The sequence below is a fragment of the Malassezia vespertilionis genome, chromosome 4 (assembly GCF_029542925.1).
Source record: "Malassezia vespertilionis chromosome 4, complete sequence".
Taxonomy (NCBI): domain Eukaryota; kingdom Fungi; phylum Basidiomycota; class Malasseziomycetes; order Malasseziales; family Malasseziaceae; genus Malassezia; species Malassezia vespertilionis.
In genome coordinates, this window is record NC_079250.1 from 728465 (window position 1) to 743064 (window position 14600).

Genomic DNA, 14600 nt, shown 5'->3' on the forward strand with positions numbered 1-14600 from the left:
ATGCAGGCGTTGGAGACGACTTTGGCCGCGTTCCAGGAGCATACCACACAGCTATTTAATGCGCTCAATGCTCAAGCATCACTTGTAGTGCACGATGCGCAAGCGCGCGATACATCTGTTGCCGAGCATCTCGCTGCACTGGAAAAACTCGATGCGTCGCTGGGCCCAACGCTCGCAATGGCCGCGACGCACCAAGCGAACCAAGCACGACTTAATCCTCTTCTCCAGGAGGTCAAGCAGCGCGATGCGCAGCAGCGCGATGCCATTGCTGAAATTGCATCCATGCGCGGCGAGCTGCAGTCGTTGCTCCAAATGGGCGAGGCCGAGCGCGACGAGATGCAGCGCGCGGAACAAAATCCGCTCTTGTACAAAGACGTACTCCACTATGCGCAGCGGCTTTCAAAGTATACAGCGGCACCGCCTGGGTACCGCCTAGAGGTGCAGAATGAAGGGGTGCAAAGCAATGGCCCAGCGGTGCGGCTTGCCGCGGATTATAATCAGCAGGCGGCGCGCGCTGCAGGGTACTATGACCCCGCGATTTCTTCCATGGCGCAGGATCTGCCGTACCCATCGGATCGGCTCATGCGCCAGGGCATCTTGTATGCAGACGCCGCGGCGGACGGTGTCCAGCCGGAGCCAGGACAAGGAAGCGCACCTACACATGATACCACAGAGGCAAGCACGGCGCACGAGCCTGTTCCGGAGGCGCTTGATGCGTTTGCTATGGATGACGACGACGCGTTTGATTTGGATTTGAACCCGTAGCGGCTCGCGTGCGATAGTCCGGTGTTGTAGGACTGCCAGGGCTATCAGATACATCTCACTCAGTCTACGTGCCTCGTTGCCTATCCCACCCCACAATCTTACCTCCGCCGCCCCCTCCGCATGCAGCGTGCCGGCATGTGGAGGCCCGTCCTGCAGGCTCCACCCACACGCGCGTGCAGACGAGTTCCTAGTAGGCCGTAAAACATGCACAAACTACGTTCGTGGCAAGTCAGGGCCTTGTCGCTCTCCTTGCCTTTCCAAGCCGGCGGAGCGTAGTGGCCACATCGCGTAGTGCGCACACGTACGCATCCTCTCGGCGCCGCAGTATGGATGTGCCCCAACCACCGCTAAGTACTCCGTGGCGCAGCCCTGTACGGCCGCCTGCATACGGTTTGTCGCCCGTGTCGCCGCTGCAGCTTGAGCCCGCGCCGCAAGACGTGCCGCAGCCCGTGCCGGAAAAGTCAGTGTACGGCGCGCCGCTTCCTCAGACCCCTGCACAATACCAGCACGCGGTCCCTTTAGTGTCGCCCGATACGTCTCTCGCGGCCTCGCCCCGCGGCTACGATCGGACGGAGCAGGTTGGCCTGGGCGAGCTCGCAACGCCTCGCTGGACAGCCGACGACCGACGCAGCGTGCCTGCGTCTGTGAATTCGTCGCCGCTGCAAACCCGCCTTCCCCCATCTTCGCCCGCCCAGTCGGTTCCCTACGACTATGCTCGCTCGCCTGGTGCCGCTTCTGCGTCGCAGCAACAGGCAGCACGCCAGGCGCGTGCTATGGCCTACACTGTGAGCGGCAGCAACACGATCACCCGCAGCGAGACGCGCGACACGATGCCCTCTTTTACATCGGTGCAGCAGCTTGGCGCGCTGCACGTTCCCACTCCCGACACCAATCGCGACGCGGGAACGACCAGCTCGACTTCGCGGCGCGCCTCGATGCTCCCTGTGAGTGCATCGATCAGCGCGCTGGACAAGCAGCAAAACCAAAGCACAGGCACGCGGACATACCGTAACCCCCCCACACCCAGCGACGCTCCTTCAAAGCACCGAATCTCGTCGGGCTCCTTCTTGCCGAGTTTCTTGCGTGGGGGCCGCGGGTTTCTTGGCTTTGGCACCGCCGACGTCTCGCGCAAGCTTGACGGTTTCAGCGTCTCTCCACGGAATACCCACACGGCACACGAAGAAACAGCGGACCAAAGCACACAGTCGCTGCCTGCGCGCATGCTATTTCCCCAGGACACATCCCAGGGCATGCCTGGCGGCCTGCCACTTGCCGACGAAGATCCATTCCAGCCCACTCCCAAGACGGTGCACCCCGACACTGGCTCCCTTGCGTCTGCTGGGTCGCGCGTGCCGAGCACAGGGCAGAGCTCGTCGCAATGGTCGCTCGTCGCAGAGAACCATGATACCACACGTGCGAATGCAGCAAATGCTCGCAGCGACGCTGTAGACGCGTCGGAACGAGCCTCCCTCAGCACCAAGCCATCCCCGACCGCGCTTTCCACTCCTTCACGCAAAAACTCGGCGCGCTCGGCGCGCTCGCGTACCTTTCGCCAGTCCATGCACGAGAAGCGCGACGAGGACGACGACAGCGGCAGTCTTGCCGGCCGTCTTTCGCGCCGATCGCTCGGCGCCATAGGCAATCTGTTCAAGTCCAGCCCCAAACGCGCCGAACGTGCGAGTGGCGAGCACGACGACGAGCTGGAAAAGCCCAAGTCGCGCTCACGCCTTTCTTTTTCGCGCTGGCGCCGACAGAGTGTCTCGGGCAAATCGGTGCACGACGCTCCGGCGATGCCCACCGCGCCTTCCCTGCCGCCCAAAAGCACACTGCGCGAGGAAAACAAGGATGCGGTCCCGCCGATGCGCGCGGACCGCGAGGAACCCTCGGCGTACTACGCCGCCAAAGCGCAAGGCAGCAGAATCCCGCGGCCCTCGTCCATGATGCGCCTCCTCTCTAGTAAACCGGGCGATACGGGCGAAACGCGCGCTCGCCAAACGCCTTCAAGGCTCCCCCAGAGCATTTCCATGCACACTGTCCGCTCTGACTCGCAGTCTACCCGGATTCCAAGCACGCCGAGCTACAGCTATGGAATCTCTTCGCGTGCCTCTTCTATCGCCGAGTCGGAGAAGCGCGCCGAGACTGCGTCGAAGCAGCGCCGCTCGCCGGCCAAGCGCGAGGAGCTGAAGCCAACCAAAGTGCGGACCTTGCGCCGCGCACAAAACATGGAGGCTACCGATGCGTTGCAGCGGCAGCGAGCGCTGCAGGCATCCACGCCGTCCCGCGTCTACACACGCAAAGCTGCACTCGTAGCCGAGACCAGCACGCCGAGTGGCCTACCCCGCTCCGTCAGCCGTCAGTCGCAGCTGCGCGCGCCGAGCGTTGCAAGTGTTCCGCTCGCGACTGTCCGTGCGCATGATGCGTCTACTGGCGATGCCGAGATCGAGCGTCATATCCAGCGTGTCCAGCAACGCAAGCTTGCTGGCGGTATGAGCCAGGCAGACCTCGACAAGCAGCTCGAGTACCCTGCGCCTGTTGCGCCGAGCAAGCGTCTCTCTGCACGCCAAGCCGAAGTGATTTACGGCAACCATTTGTGTCCGTATGAGCTGCAAGAGCTGCACGAATACGAATCGATCTACTATGTCGGCTCTTTTGCGCGGCACAAGCACTATGCCGTCCCGGACAAGCCCGATCGCAACTACGGCTACGACGACGAGCGCGGCGACTACGAATTGAACTTGCGCGATCATCTCGCCTTCCGCTACGAGATTGTCAAGCTGCTTGGCCGCGGCTCCTTTGGCCAAGTGCTCCAGTGCAAGGACCACAAAACTGGACACCACGTCGCAGTCAAGCTGATCCGTAACAAGCGCCGCTTCCACAAGCAAGCGCTGGTCGAAGTAAATATCATGGAGCATCTTACCCGAGGCGATCCCAACGACGAGCACAATGTTGTCCACATGTCCGACTCGTTCACCTTCCGCGGCCACCTGTGCGTTACCATGGAGCTGCTTGGCATCAATTTGTACGAGCTCATCAAGGCGAATAGCTTTGAAGGCTTCTCGTGCCAGCTGATCCGCCGCTTCGCCTCGCAGACCCTTGCGTGCCTTGCACTGATGCAGAGCATGAACATTGTCCACTGCGACCTGAAACCGGAAAATATCTTGCTCACACATCCACGCAAAAGTGGGATCAAGGTGATTGACTATGGGTCCAGCTGCTTTGAGAACGGCAAAGTCTACACGTACATTCAGAGTCGGTTTTACCGCTCGCCAGAAGTGATCCTCGGGATGGACTACACAGTGGCGATCGATATGTGGTCTCTCGGCTGTATTCTCGCCGAACTGCACACGGGCTACCCAATATTTCCGGGCGAAAACGAGCAGGACCAATTGGCATGCATAATGGAGGTTCTGGGCATGCCGGATCGGCACCTGCTCGAGCAATGCTCGCGCCGCAAGTTGTTTTTCGACAGCACCGGCACGCCGAGGCCCGTCGTGAATTCCAGAGGGCACCGGCGCCGGCCCAACTCGAAATCGCTAGCGCAGGCTGTGCGTTCCAACAACGATCTATTTCTCGACTTCATCGCACGGTGCCTCATCTGGGATCCAGAACGGCGGCTCAAGGCGGATGCTGCCTTACGGCATCCATGGTTCACGTACCAGATGGAGTCGGCTTTGCCGAGGCCTGCACGGCGCCCAAAGCCAGTGCAGACGGAGGGTGGGCCGTCTTTGCTTCCGCGTGCGGCAGCAACAAAGACGGCGACGACTGCGCCATAGCTTTGACTATATACACCAAGATAATACGACCTCATGTTTTGCCACGGTAACGTGCGTCTCCCCTCGCGCGACGGTCTTTGCGCCTGCCGGCCTGCTCGCCGGTCGATACTGATTTGCGCTTTGGCGCAAAGAGGCTGTCTGCATGCACCGTAGTGTGTTTATCTGCAATCCTATGCGCTCTACATCAAAGTAACGGCCCTCACCGCTACACAAGGAACGCATCCAAGTCGTGCTGTGCCACCTTTCCAGCATACTGCGTACTCTTGAGCTGTGCGAGGAATGCACAGAGCTGCCCACGCAGCATCCCGCCCAACACATCCTCCTCGCTTGCAAGCACATGGCGGAAGAGCTGCATGATCGTGTCAAAGTACTGCAGCGCAACAGAGTTATCCGCTTGAATCAAGTGAATCAAGCAAAAGAGGATCGGCGCCCACTCGGCATAGTCGTTATCCAGCGGCAGGCACGAGAACAGCACCGGCAATGCCTGGTCCAGCGGCATGGCCTCGGCGTTTTTTATAATCATGCGCGCAAGACAGCCACATGCATTGTCACGCGTCGTCTTGATTTCCTCCGGCTCGTCCTCTTCTTTGCTAAAGTAGCTTTGCAACGCAGCGAGCAGCGACGAATAGTGCGGCGAAAGATCTATTGTGCTGTGCTCGATCAACACACCCGCAGCAAACGCCGAGTTGGAACGCACGGACGGTTCTTCGTCCATGAGCGAGCGCGAGAGAGTGGCAAGGATATCCTGGGTAAATGGCGTAATTGCGCTCTTCATCCCAACAACAATCTCGCCCAGCGACCCAATCGCCGTCGCACGATCGCTTTGGGACCGACCCGGCGCGTAATACTTGATGATCTGGGGGAGGAACTGGTGCATGGGCCCGGTAAAGTCGGCGCCGAGCACGTTGGCCATCGCGCCGACCAAATCGGTCGCTGCGCTGATCAAAACCGACTCGTACTCGCTCGCCTCCATCTCGTCTTGGGCCTCTGGCTCCTCGGGATCAAGCTGCGCAGGCGACTTTTTCTCGAGGATCATGTGGGTGTATGTGCACGTACTTTCCAGCCAGTCGGGCGCAATCAGGGCTGGGCCACACTTGTTTAGCGCGCTTGCAAGCGACTGACAGATCTCGATCGCGGCGGTGCGGTCGTCTTCGGCTTCCCACGCCTCCATCACATTTGGCATCACCACCTCGACCACCTTGCGCACCTCGGCATTCAGCGGCACGGTAGGCGCAGCGCCCGCGTCCCATTTGGGGGGGCTGGACAGCTCGTAGAGCGTCACGACATAGATGAACAAGGAGGCAATCGCACTCTTGCGAATCCCCTGGTAGAAGTGGGAGGTGAGCAGGAGCAGCTGCTCCATCGATGCGGGAACATACGGGAGGAAGGCAGCCTTGGTGTGCTTGAACAGCTCGCCAAGCGAGTCGGCCGCCACCTCTTTTTCCACGGCAATCGCGGTGCTTACATTGAGGAACGAGTCGCTGAACTCTTCGAGGTCGAGGAACTCGTCGTCGCCGTCGTCGTTGGAGGGGATGCCAAAGCCAGGCATGGTGCCATCGCCCGGCGCGCCCGGCAAAGGGTCGTGCTCCGACTGTTCAAACGACGCGGTCATTTTCGGCACGACATGGTCGAGGTACGGCGCAAAGTCCTCGCCATAGACACGTGCCATCACGGCGAAGAAGATGAAGGCACACTCGCGGATCCTTGGCTTGTCCATCTCGAGACTCTCGACAGCAAGCTTCATCATCTCGGGCAGGTAGGGGGAAAAGTGCTCCTTGCCGACGGCCTCGGCAAACGTGCCGACCGTGTCCGTGGCAATCCCGCGCAAATCCATCTCCTCGCCTTCCTCGACAAGGTAGAGGAACGGCTGGATGCGCTGCATGAGCGGCACAAAGTACGGCACAAAACCGTCTTTCGCAGCGTGTGCCGCACTTCCAATTGCGCCCGTAATGGTCGCCTTGACAGACAGCGGCGCCGTCTCGAGCAGGCCCGTGAGACGCTCCATGATCGCGGACAAATACTGTGCAATGTCGTCACCCATCACTTCGAGCAGCGCGTCGAGTGCCGTTGTGGCGGAGCGCTGCGTCGCAGGCGCATTGAGCAGCTCCATAATTAGGGGCAAAAAGACGCTGCTCTTCGCCGCACACTCCTCGTCGAGCATCTCGCACAGGCATCCGAGCGTGACACAGGACGCTTTTTGCACGATGGGGTCGGCGTCCCGCATCCCGTTCTCGACAAACGGCCACAGCTCGTTCATGTGGGGACGGATGTACTCGGAGCAGCCCTCGACACTGACGCCAAACGCCATCATGGCAGCCTTGCGGTGCATCGGGTCGCTGTTCGATGCATACAGCTGGATCTGCTCCAAAAGCGGGGGGAAGACATGGCTGGGCGGCAGCTCCGTCGCAAGCTGGTCAATCACACGGAGCGCAAGGCGCGCAGGCGTGTCCTCTTCGACATCGTCCGACTCTTCCTCGGTCGCGATCGGCATAAGCTGCTCGAGCAAGGGCTTGGCAAGGCCAAGACTCTGTACGCGCGAGCGCTTGTACTGGATCGTCCAAATGAGCGAGTTGAGGCACATCAGACGAAGATCCTCTTCGTGCTCGCGGTTTGCGCCATTGCGCACAAACAGCGCAATGAGCTCGGCGAGGTGCGACGAGATGAGCGGCGTTTCTAGCATGCTCAAATTTTCAAACACGTCCAAAATCTGGCGCACGCCTTCGCTGTTTCCAACATCAAAACTCTGCTGCAAGACATGCATGATTTGCGGCATCGCACTTTGCATTGCTGCCAAGTCTGCCTGGTCGTCCGCGTCCAAGTTCTCGGCAACTTTGCCCAGCGCACGCACCGTCGTCACACGCACATCCAGCGATTCAGGGTCCTGCAGGCTCTTGGAGAACAAGGCCATGATCCGCGGCAAATTCGCTTTCAGCGCCTCGCTGCCGTCGACAAACGTCTCGAGGACGATGAAGAGGACGAGCACACTAATTTGGCGCTGGGCCGCGTTGGGCGACTCGGCAGAGTCAAACAGCCACGGCAGAAGCGCAGGCCACCCATTCATCGGCAGCTCCTTGCGCGCAATCTCGGCAATGATACGTGCAAGGCCATTGCGGAGTAGTGCACTTTGCTCTTCCGTGATGAGCTCCAGCAGGCGCGCTTTGATGCCGTCGCGCACAGCCACGTTCTGCTTCGTCCACGCCTTGGTGTTCTTCGCCAGCTTCTTCCGCAGCTCTACACCTGCAAGCTGGCGCACGGGCAGCTCAGGCGACGTGGCCGTGATTTCAAACAGAGAAGGCACGGCTTTGCTGTCTTTCAAGTAGCGCGTTTGCAACGCTTCAGTGGCCTCGCACGTCAGTGTGATGCGGGGAAAAACGTACCGACTTGACCGCCGCAGTGTCTGGCACATTGGCCTGCTGCAGCAATCCGTGCAGCTCCTGCACGTACACGGTCTGGGGTTAGTGTCGCATGTGCACACATACATCCATAGCGTGTGCAGAAAAGCAAAAAGTTGCCGGGGCACAAGGAACAAAAAAAATCCAGTACGGTCGAAAAATACACGTTGTTACACAACCTAATTGGTACATGTGCGGTTCTACGTAAGCGTGTGGAGACGCTCGCTGCCGCCCTGCGCGACTAAAAAAGCTTCCACTTTTTACGTTTCTGTGCCTGCGGCTGCTCGCGCGGCGCTTCTACGGGGGGCGCAGAAGCCTGGCCAGACTGGTCCGTCAGTTCCGCAGGTTTCGGCGCTGCCCCGAGCGTCGGCTGCAGCTCGCCGTTTATCAACACCGTCTCGCCAGAAGGCGAAATGCGCCGCACCGTTTCGTTGCCCTGTGCATCGCGTTTCGTGATCACAGTCTCGCGGCGGCCGTTGACCACGGTCGTCTGGCGCGACTCGCTCGTGCCACCAAAGCTGGACATATTAGAAGATGAGGAAAACATGGACTGCGCGTTGCCCATGCCTCCTGTCGTGTGTGTAGGAGGGAATCCAGACAAAACATTAAAGGGGTTCGCATTAAATCCAAAACCGGGAGCGCGGCCAAAGTGGTCAAACGGGTCGGCTTTGGTGCTGGGCGCCGCACCCATCGGCATACCCATCCCAAACGGACCGTTCGCGCCAAACGGATCGTCGGTGAATGCAGGGCTATTGGACGAGGCGGCGAGAGATGTGTCCCTCGTCTCCATTTCGTGAAAGTCCCGCGCAAACATCCAGCTAAAGAGCTCAAAGGGATCGACAAACGCACCACGACCAAATCCTTCTGGCCCAGGCCTGCCTTGGTTTGCGCGGCGTGCAGAATCAAAGCTGCTCTCCCACACAAACGTATGGCCAGTCGGCGAAGTCGATGCGTGGTTATCGAATGCGTCGTAGCCCATTTCTCCATTCAGTAGGGGGTACTCAAACCGATCATACTCCCAGCGTCGTCGATCGTCGCCCAGCACCTCGTACGCCTCCGCGATCATCTTGAACCGCGATGTGGCGTCCTCTTTCTCGTGTGCAGCGGCACGATCAGGATGCGACCGGAGCGCCTGTGCCGTCAGATTTAGCCATATTACGTACCTGTTTGCGATAAGCGGTTCGTATCTCGGTGGCATTTGCCGTAGGTTCCACCTCTAGGATGGCGTACCAATCCATGGGCATCGTGGAAGTTTGGCCAGAAAAAAGCCCGCAGATGGTGTTGTGGTACCTTGTCCACGTGGCACCACGTGTACATTGATTCGGCGAATCGTCCAGCACGCGTCAGGACTGAGCGACGATGCGCATGGGCGAGGCAGCGCATGCGCCTTCGACACGCGGGCGCAAGCGCAAGAATCCATTGTCATCCGTGTCTTCAGATTCAGCGAATGCCGCGCGTGTTTCTATGCCGCGCGCAAACGGCCTGCCGGGCGCACAGGGCTCGCACAAGAAGCGGCCGTACTACAACGCGGTCTTTGGGCCCGAGCCAGAGGAGGACATGGCTGATGCACTGGTAGACACTTTGGATATCATTACGCCGCGCGATCTGGCTGTGGCACGGTATGCACAGAATCACGCATACCTGGAGAAAATATTTGCGCCGAACCGGTTTGATACCATGCAGGCGCCTGCGTCTCCGTACAAGGAACACGACGCGGATGCACTCAAGGCGCAGCTCAACATCCTTGCATCTAGTATGGAAGAACTGCATAAGGAGCACAAGCAGCGTCGGAAGGCGCTAAACGCACCAGAGGTTGCGCAAGAGAGGCAGGATGATCTTGAGGATTGGCAACGCGACGCTGGTAAAGGCGCCGTGCTTGGTATCGGTTATATTTCTGCGCGCATGCCGCAAGCAGTGGCAGAGCACTTTGCCGCACGCCGCACAGAGGCTGTGCCGCATGCCAGTGTGCAATCTGCCATTGCACAGGTCAATCAGGAGCACTCCGCAGCAGAGGCAGCGCCGCAGACACATTTAATTCCGTCGAACGGCGCAGACGCATCCATATCAAGTGGTGAAACGCCAGCAGCGCCCAGTCAGTAGCATTATTCTATTGCATGTACGAGTGTTTTACATCGTCAAATGAGAGCATCGCTTGTCGGCGCTGGGTATCAATGTTGCACGGCTCCGTGTGCAGCCGATCCTCTGCGAGTGGACCCCATGCGGGCTCCGTTCCAAGGGTGGGGCGGAAAAACGGCGCGCGTCGCATAATGTCTGTGGCGAATTGCTGCGCCTTGATTTTGGTAAGCTCGGCGAGCCGGAGTGGCGCATGTGGCTCCGCGCATTCTGGCGGCGGCGCATTGTGAGCGTGCTGTGCGCCAACCATGGCCTTGTTTTCGCGCACAATCTCCTCGACCGTGTCCAGCGACGGATGCAGCTGGAGCTTCAACGCTTGCTCCACAAGGAGCGCGGCGCTTGGCCGCGGTTCTTGATCCCCGTAGTGCAGCAAATGATGCATCGCGTCGGTGGGGCCATCGACAAGCAGCTGATCGCGCTGGCGAACGATCATCGCTGCAGAAACGTACTGCATTAGCTGCAATGCTGGATCGATGGCAAATAGTGCGTCCCACAACATCAAGATCTCGTCTGCTGGAAATGTGTTAAGGTAGAGCAGCCGGTGCCACCGCAGCAGCACAGGCTGCCAGTCCACATGGATCTCTGCGAGGTGCTTGGCCAGCAGAGGATCAACGCGGTGCAGGAGCGCTTTGAGCAGCGCGGGCGAGCCCGCACGCTCGGCATTGAATTGCGGAAGAAGTCGCTCAAGCACACTCGACACAAGAAAATAGGTATCGTCTTCCACAGCATCCTGCGATAGCAGTGTTGCAAACTGTGCTGCAGAGAGCGACGCAGCAGACTCGCATGCTTCCGCGCTTGTGCCCTTGTCCTGCACGCCATGTGCCGTATTATCCATGATACTCTCTCGTGCACGCAATCTCCATAGCCATTCCGCAATCTCGTGCATTCCTTGCTTGTACCCCAGGTCCTTGTGCATGCAAGACCATACAAATAAGATCCGTGTGAGCGCTTCCTGCATATCCGTGCCGAGCTGCATCCGCTGTACATCCAGTGTTATCTGGTCCATATTCTGCTGCGCAGCTGCACGCTTCTGCCATACATTCTTTGCGCCATTCTGCAGTGGATCGGCCCCGTGGACATGATCGACGTGCAGCGTCGCGAGAAATTTTTGTAGCAAGTGCCGGTACGCACGCCGCTGCGCCTCAGCTTGCGGCACCCATAGGGAAGGATTATCTCGCTGCCAGTCGCCCAAGTACACCTGCAATCAGCAAAGTGGCAAACGCACTCTCCAGCGCACGGTAAAGTACGCGGCCATGTCTGGCGTCGCCGCAGCGTGGGGTAGGGGCGTGCGAAGGATATTTCCTCTACTTTATCGCGCCTAGGAATTAGTCAATTCGGTGCGTTTTATTTTTTTTTAGTGTATTTTGTTGATCGCGCACCGACGCGCCTTGCGCAGCGGTACCCTCTCTCTGACACACGCCAAACACGATGGCGAAGCAGCTTTCAAGTCGTGTTCAGGGCTTAAAGTTTATGCAGCGCGGTGCGGCGCGCACATCCAGTCCGCCGTCTGCCGCTGCTTGCGAGGAGGATCGGTCTGTGTGCCAAGAGACAGCCGATCCTGCACAGGAGCAATGGGTGCTGCCCACGCAATTCCGCGCTTGCACAAACACGACTGCTTTGCCGAAGAATGACTGGAATGCGTGGCTTTTTGATGCATACGAAGAAAAGCCCAAGGCGCTGAATCGGCGGCGCACCTTTGGCAACGTTGCATCCGCAGACTCGGTGCGCAAAAGCGCAGACGTATCGGACAGCGAGGCGGGTACTTCAAACAACGAAGCTAGTGCATCGGATAGTGACGATGATGCGCCTCCCACATTTCGGAAACCGCCTAGCGCGCAAGGCGCAAAACGGCGTGTACAGTCCAGCGAAACGAGCCAGCGCAAGCGCGTTGCACAACCACATAGGACAAACAGGCGGAAAGGGTAACAACTACATTTCTATTTACCATTGCAATCCAGCGAGCTTGTCCGGTTGCGCAAATTCCAGCCACAGCGCGTCGTCCTCTCGCGCACGAAGTCGCTCCTCCGCGCGCGCATGCATATCCGCGGCCCGTTCCTCGCGCCATTCGCACCCTTCGCGCCATGCACAACGCTTACATCGGTTTGTGACGTGCAATGCAACTCCCTGTGGATCGCGCGCGCCGCGAAACAGTGCAAATGTGCTGTCCAAGTAGGCTTCGAGCATGTACGGATCTGCGTGGAAATCGCAGGTCCCCAACACATTTGCAGGCTCCGCACCGCGCTGGATATATACCACTTGCATAGCATTCGATATCAACGCATACTGCGTCGTCTGTGTATGTAACGCGCTGTGTGCGAGTGCGAGAACGTCGCGTAATTGCAGCGATGCAGGAATCGCTGCGGCGCTCCATGGCATGCATGTGCTCTCTGCCGCGGCGCAGATATCATGCTGGAACGATGCAGAGCACAAGCTCTCTGGCGCAAGACGCAGTGCAGTATACAAATCTGTCGGCGCCGCGAACGGGTCCATACCGCGCGTGGCTTGACCTGTGAGCGTGGTGTAGAGGGTATCTGCAAGCCGCTTGTACAGCATGCACTGCAGTTGTGCCTGGCGCTGATCTGGCTCACTAGGCAGGTGCTCGCTGTGCCGCGTCTTGGTATCTCGGGTCAGCTGCACGACAACGTACCACTAAGGACAAGTCCATTCCCCTCGCCGCCTCGTAGCTCGTCTACTATCCCACGCACAAGCCAGCCATGCACCCAGCCAAACACGGGAACCTCGCGCGCACATCCGTGCGTGCGTGCGGCATGCACTCGTGCCGCAAACTGCAATATACAATACGCGTACTCGTCCACAACCGTCTCTACACGAATCTCTGTGCGCACGGGCTGTACTGCGCGCTCCAATGCGTCGTGTATTTTTGTGCCACGCCGCATAATCATCGCGCGCTCCGCGAGCTTCGCCCAACTCGGCTCAAGCGTGTTGCCTTTTGGAGTGGTGATGGATTTGGGGCGGCGCGTTATGGGGAGGTGCGATTGCGAAAGGATATCGTACTGAAACGCATACTCACACCACGAGGGCGAAACGATTTCAGAAACAGACAAAGTTGGTTTTCGTGCGACATGCTCCGTGATCGTTCTGGGCGGCAGGCATCGTTTCACGTGTCCATGAGGCGCGGCGCTGTCCATCCAGCGCGTCCCTCGCGCCGAGCGCCACATGCCAGACACGGATGGCGGTGTGCTGCCACGTGCGCTGACTCAGCCTGGGCGCAGTTGCGCCGCGCCCCTCTGAACCCCACCGCCAAGATGAAAGGGTTTGCGAAGGTGATGAAGCGCGCGCCGCACATTGTGTCGTCGAAAGTCGGCCTTGCATCGAAGTCAACGGATGTAGAATTCGATCACATCAGACGGAAATACGAGGCGATAGAAAAGCTGACCTCGCTCCTTGCCAGTGAAGGGCAGACGTTCCTGAATGCTGTCAAGCGTGCGTACCTCCGTTACTAACGTACAGGCATGCTTTCCTCCAGCACGGACTTTGCACGTGAATTCAGTCTGCTCTTCCACCCTTTCGGTCGCGAATACGACCTGGAGCGCAGGCACCCCGAGGCTGTGCAGACGCTGGCGAACCTGACCGACTATGTCACGTTTATTGACCAGCTCCGCGAGACGCTGCGTCCCGAGCAGGACTTGATTGCATCGCGCATCGTTGCGCCGCTGCAAGAGGTCGAGGCGATTATGAAGAGTGTTGAGAAAGCGATCTCGAAGCGCGATCACAAGGTGCGTTGCTACTCCAACTCACGCTAGCTCATCGACTTTGACCGGCACAATAATGCATACACCAAGCTCAAGGATAAACAGAACCGCTCGTCGAAGGATGACCAGCATATGTTTAAGCTGGAGACTGAGTGTGAGACCGCCGCTGCGGACTACGAGTTCCACAACGACCTGCTCAAGGAAGAGCTGCCTCAATTTTTGTCCATGGCGACGCGGCTCATCACCCCCATCTTTTACTCGTTCTACTATATGGAGTACGTCTCTTGCAAAAGCTTACACCAGACTCAATATTTACTACACGACGCTCGAGCGGATCCAAGAGTTTGCCAAGGGCAAGTTTGATATTTCTGAGAACAATTTGCTCTCGCACGAACACAAGTATGCAACGAGTATGACTGCCATCGTCGCGCAGATGGAGCAGATCTCGATTAGGAAACCCACGCCGCCCAGTGCGCGCATTTTGCAGCTTGCCAAGTCGGGCCAGCCGCTTACCCAGATGCAGCCCAAAGACAACTTGGGTCCGCTGCCTGAGGCGACCGAAGTCTCTGCGCCTCCGCCGGCTTACTCTGCCGCAGAAGCAGCCGCCGTGCCCGAGAAAGCTTCATCGTACGTCATCGCACTGTACGACTACGCCGCACAGGCCGCGGGCGACTTGAGCTTCAGTGCGGGCGACCGCATCGAAGTCGTGGAACGCACGCCGAGCACCGAGGATTGGTGGACAGGCACGCTAAATGGCATGCAGGGCGTCTTCCCAGGGTACGTGCTCTACTATACTCACCTCTAGCAACTATGTGCGCGATGAA

At 58.9% G+C, this 14600-nt stretch overlaps 9 protein-coding genes across 9 annotated transcripts; 5 read left to right on the forward strand and 4 right to left on the reverse strand.

The window, feature by feature from the left end:
• Positions 1 to 765, forward strand: MVES1_002367 (uncharacterized protein; the record flags this gene model as incomplete). The annotated part of the gene is made up of 1 exon (XM_056207197.1): positions 1 to 765. One exon carries the CDS (start codon positions 1 to 3, stop codon positions 763 to 765), a length of 765 nt encoding a protein of 254 aa, XP_056063172.1.
• Positions 766 to 1091: 326 nt separating this feature from the next.
• POM1 (dual-specificity kinase) lies at positions 1092 to 4538 on the forward strand (the record flags this gene model as incomplete). The annotated part of the gene is made up of 1 exon (XM_056207198.1): positions 1092 to 4538. The coding sequence occupies one exon, from the start codon at positions 1092 to 1094 to the stop codon at positions 4536 to 4538; it is 3447 nt and encodes a 1148-aa protein (XP_056063173.1).
• A 205-nt stretch (positions 4539 to 4743) lies between these two features.
• MVES1_002369 (uncharacterized protein) lies at positions 4744 to 8023 on the reverse strand (the record flags this gene model as incomplete). Its single annotated transcript, XM_056207199.1, has 3 exons — positions 4744 to 7881; positions 7916 to 7987; positions 8018 to 8023. The coding sequence occupies 3 exons, from the start codon at positions 8021 to 8023 to the stop codon at positions 4744 to 4746; spliced, it is 3216 nt and encodes a 1071-aa protein (XP_056063174.1).
• Positions 8024 to 8171: 148 nt separating this feature from the next.
• MVES1_002370 (uncharacterized protein) lies at positions 8172 to 9174 on the reverse strand (the record flags this gene model as incomplete). The annotated part of the gene is made up of 2 exons (XM_056207200.1): positions 8172 to 9062; positions 9094 to 9174. The coding sequence occupies 2 exons, from the start codon at positions 9172 to 9174 to the stop codon at positions 8172 to 8174; spliced, it is 972 nt and encodes a 323-aa protein (XP_056063175.1).
• Positions 9175 to 9289: 115 nt separating this feature from the next.
• On the forward strand, positions 9290 to 10030 carry MVES1_002371 (uncharacterized protein; the record flags this gene model as incomplete). The annotated part of the gene is made up of 1 exon (XM_056207201.1): positions 9290 to 10030. The coding sequence occupies one exon, from the start codon at positions 9290 to 9292 to the stop codon at positions 10028 to 10030; it is 741 nt and encodes a 246-aa protein (XP_056063176.1).
• A 7-nt stretch (positions 10031 to 10037) lies between these two features.
• Positions 10038 to 11318, reverse strand: MVES1_002372 (uncharacterized protein; the record flags this gene model as incomplete). The annotated part of the gene is made up of 2 exons (XM_056207202.1): positions 10038 to 11261; positions 11289 to 11318. The coding sequence occupies 2 exons, from the start codon at positions 11316 to 11318 to the stop codon at positions 10038 to 10040; spliced, it is 1254 nt and encodes a 417-aa protein (XP_056063177.1).
• A 173-nt stretch (positions 11319 to 11491) lies between these two features.
• On the forward strand, positions 11492 to 11989 carry MVES1_002373 (uncharacterized protein; the record flags this gene model as incomplete). Its single annotated transcript, XM_056207203.1, has 1 exon — positions 11492 to 11989. The coding sequence occupies one exon, from the start codon at positions 11492 to 11494 to the stop codon at positions 11987 to 11989; it is 498 nt and encodes a 165-aa protein (XP_056063178.1).
• Positions 11990 to 12004: 15 nt separating this feature from the next.
• MVES1_002374 (uncharacterized protein) lies at positions 12005 to 12966 on the reverse strand (the record flags this gene model as incomplete). Its single annotated transcript, XM_056207204.1, has 2 exons — positions 12005 to 12684; positions 12711 to 12966. The coding sequence occupies 2 exons, from the start codon at positions 12964 to 12966 to the stop codon at positions 12005 to 12007; spliced, it is 936 nt and encodes a 311-aa protein (XP_056063179.1).
• Positions 12967 to 13329: 363 nt separating this feature from the next.
• Positions 13330 to 14581, forward strand: hob1 (BAR adaptor protein Hob1; the record flags this gene model as incomplete). Its single annotated transcript, XM_056207205.1, has 4 exons — positions 13330 to 13507; positions 13535 to 13800; positions 13828 to 14051; positions 14080 to 14581. The coding sequence occupies 4 exons, from the start codon at positions 13330 to 13332 to the stop codon at positions 14579 to 14581; spliced, it is 1170 nt and encodes a 389-aa protein (XP_056063180.1).
• Between the last annotated feature and the right edge of the window lie 19 nt (positions 14582 to 14600).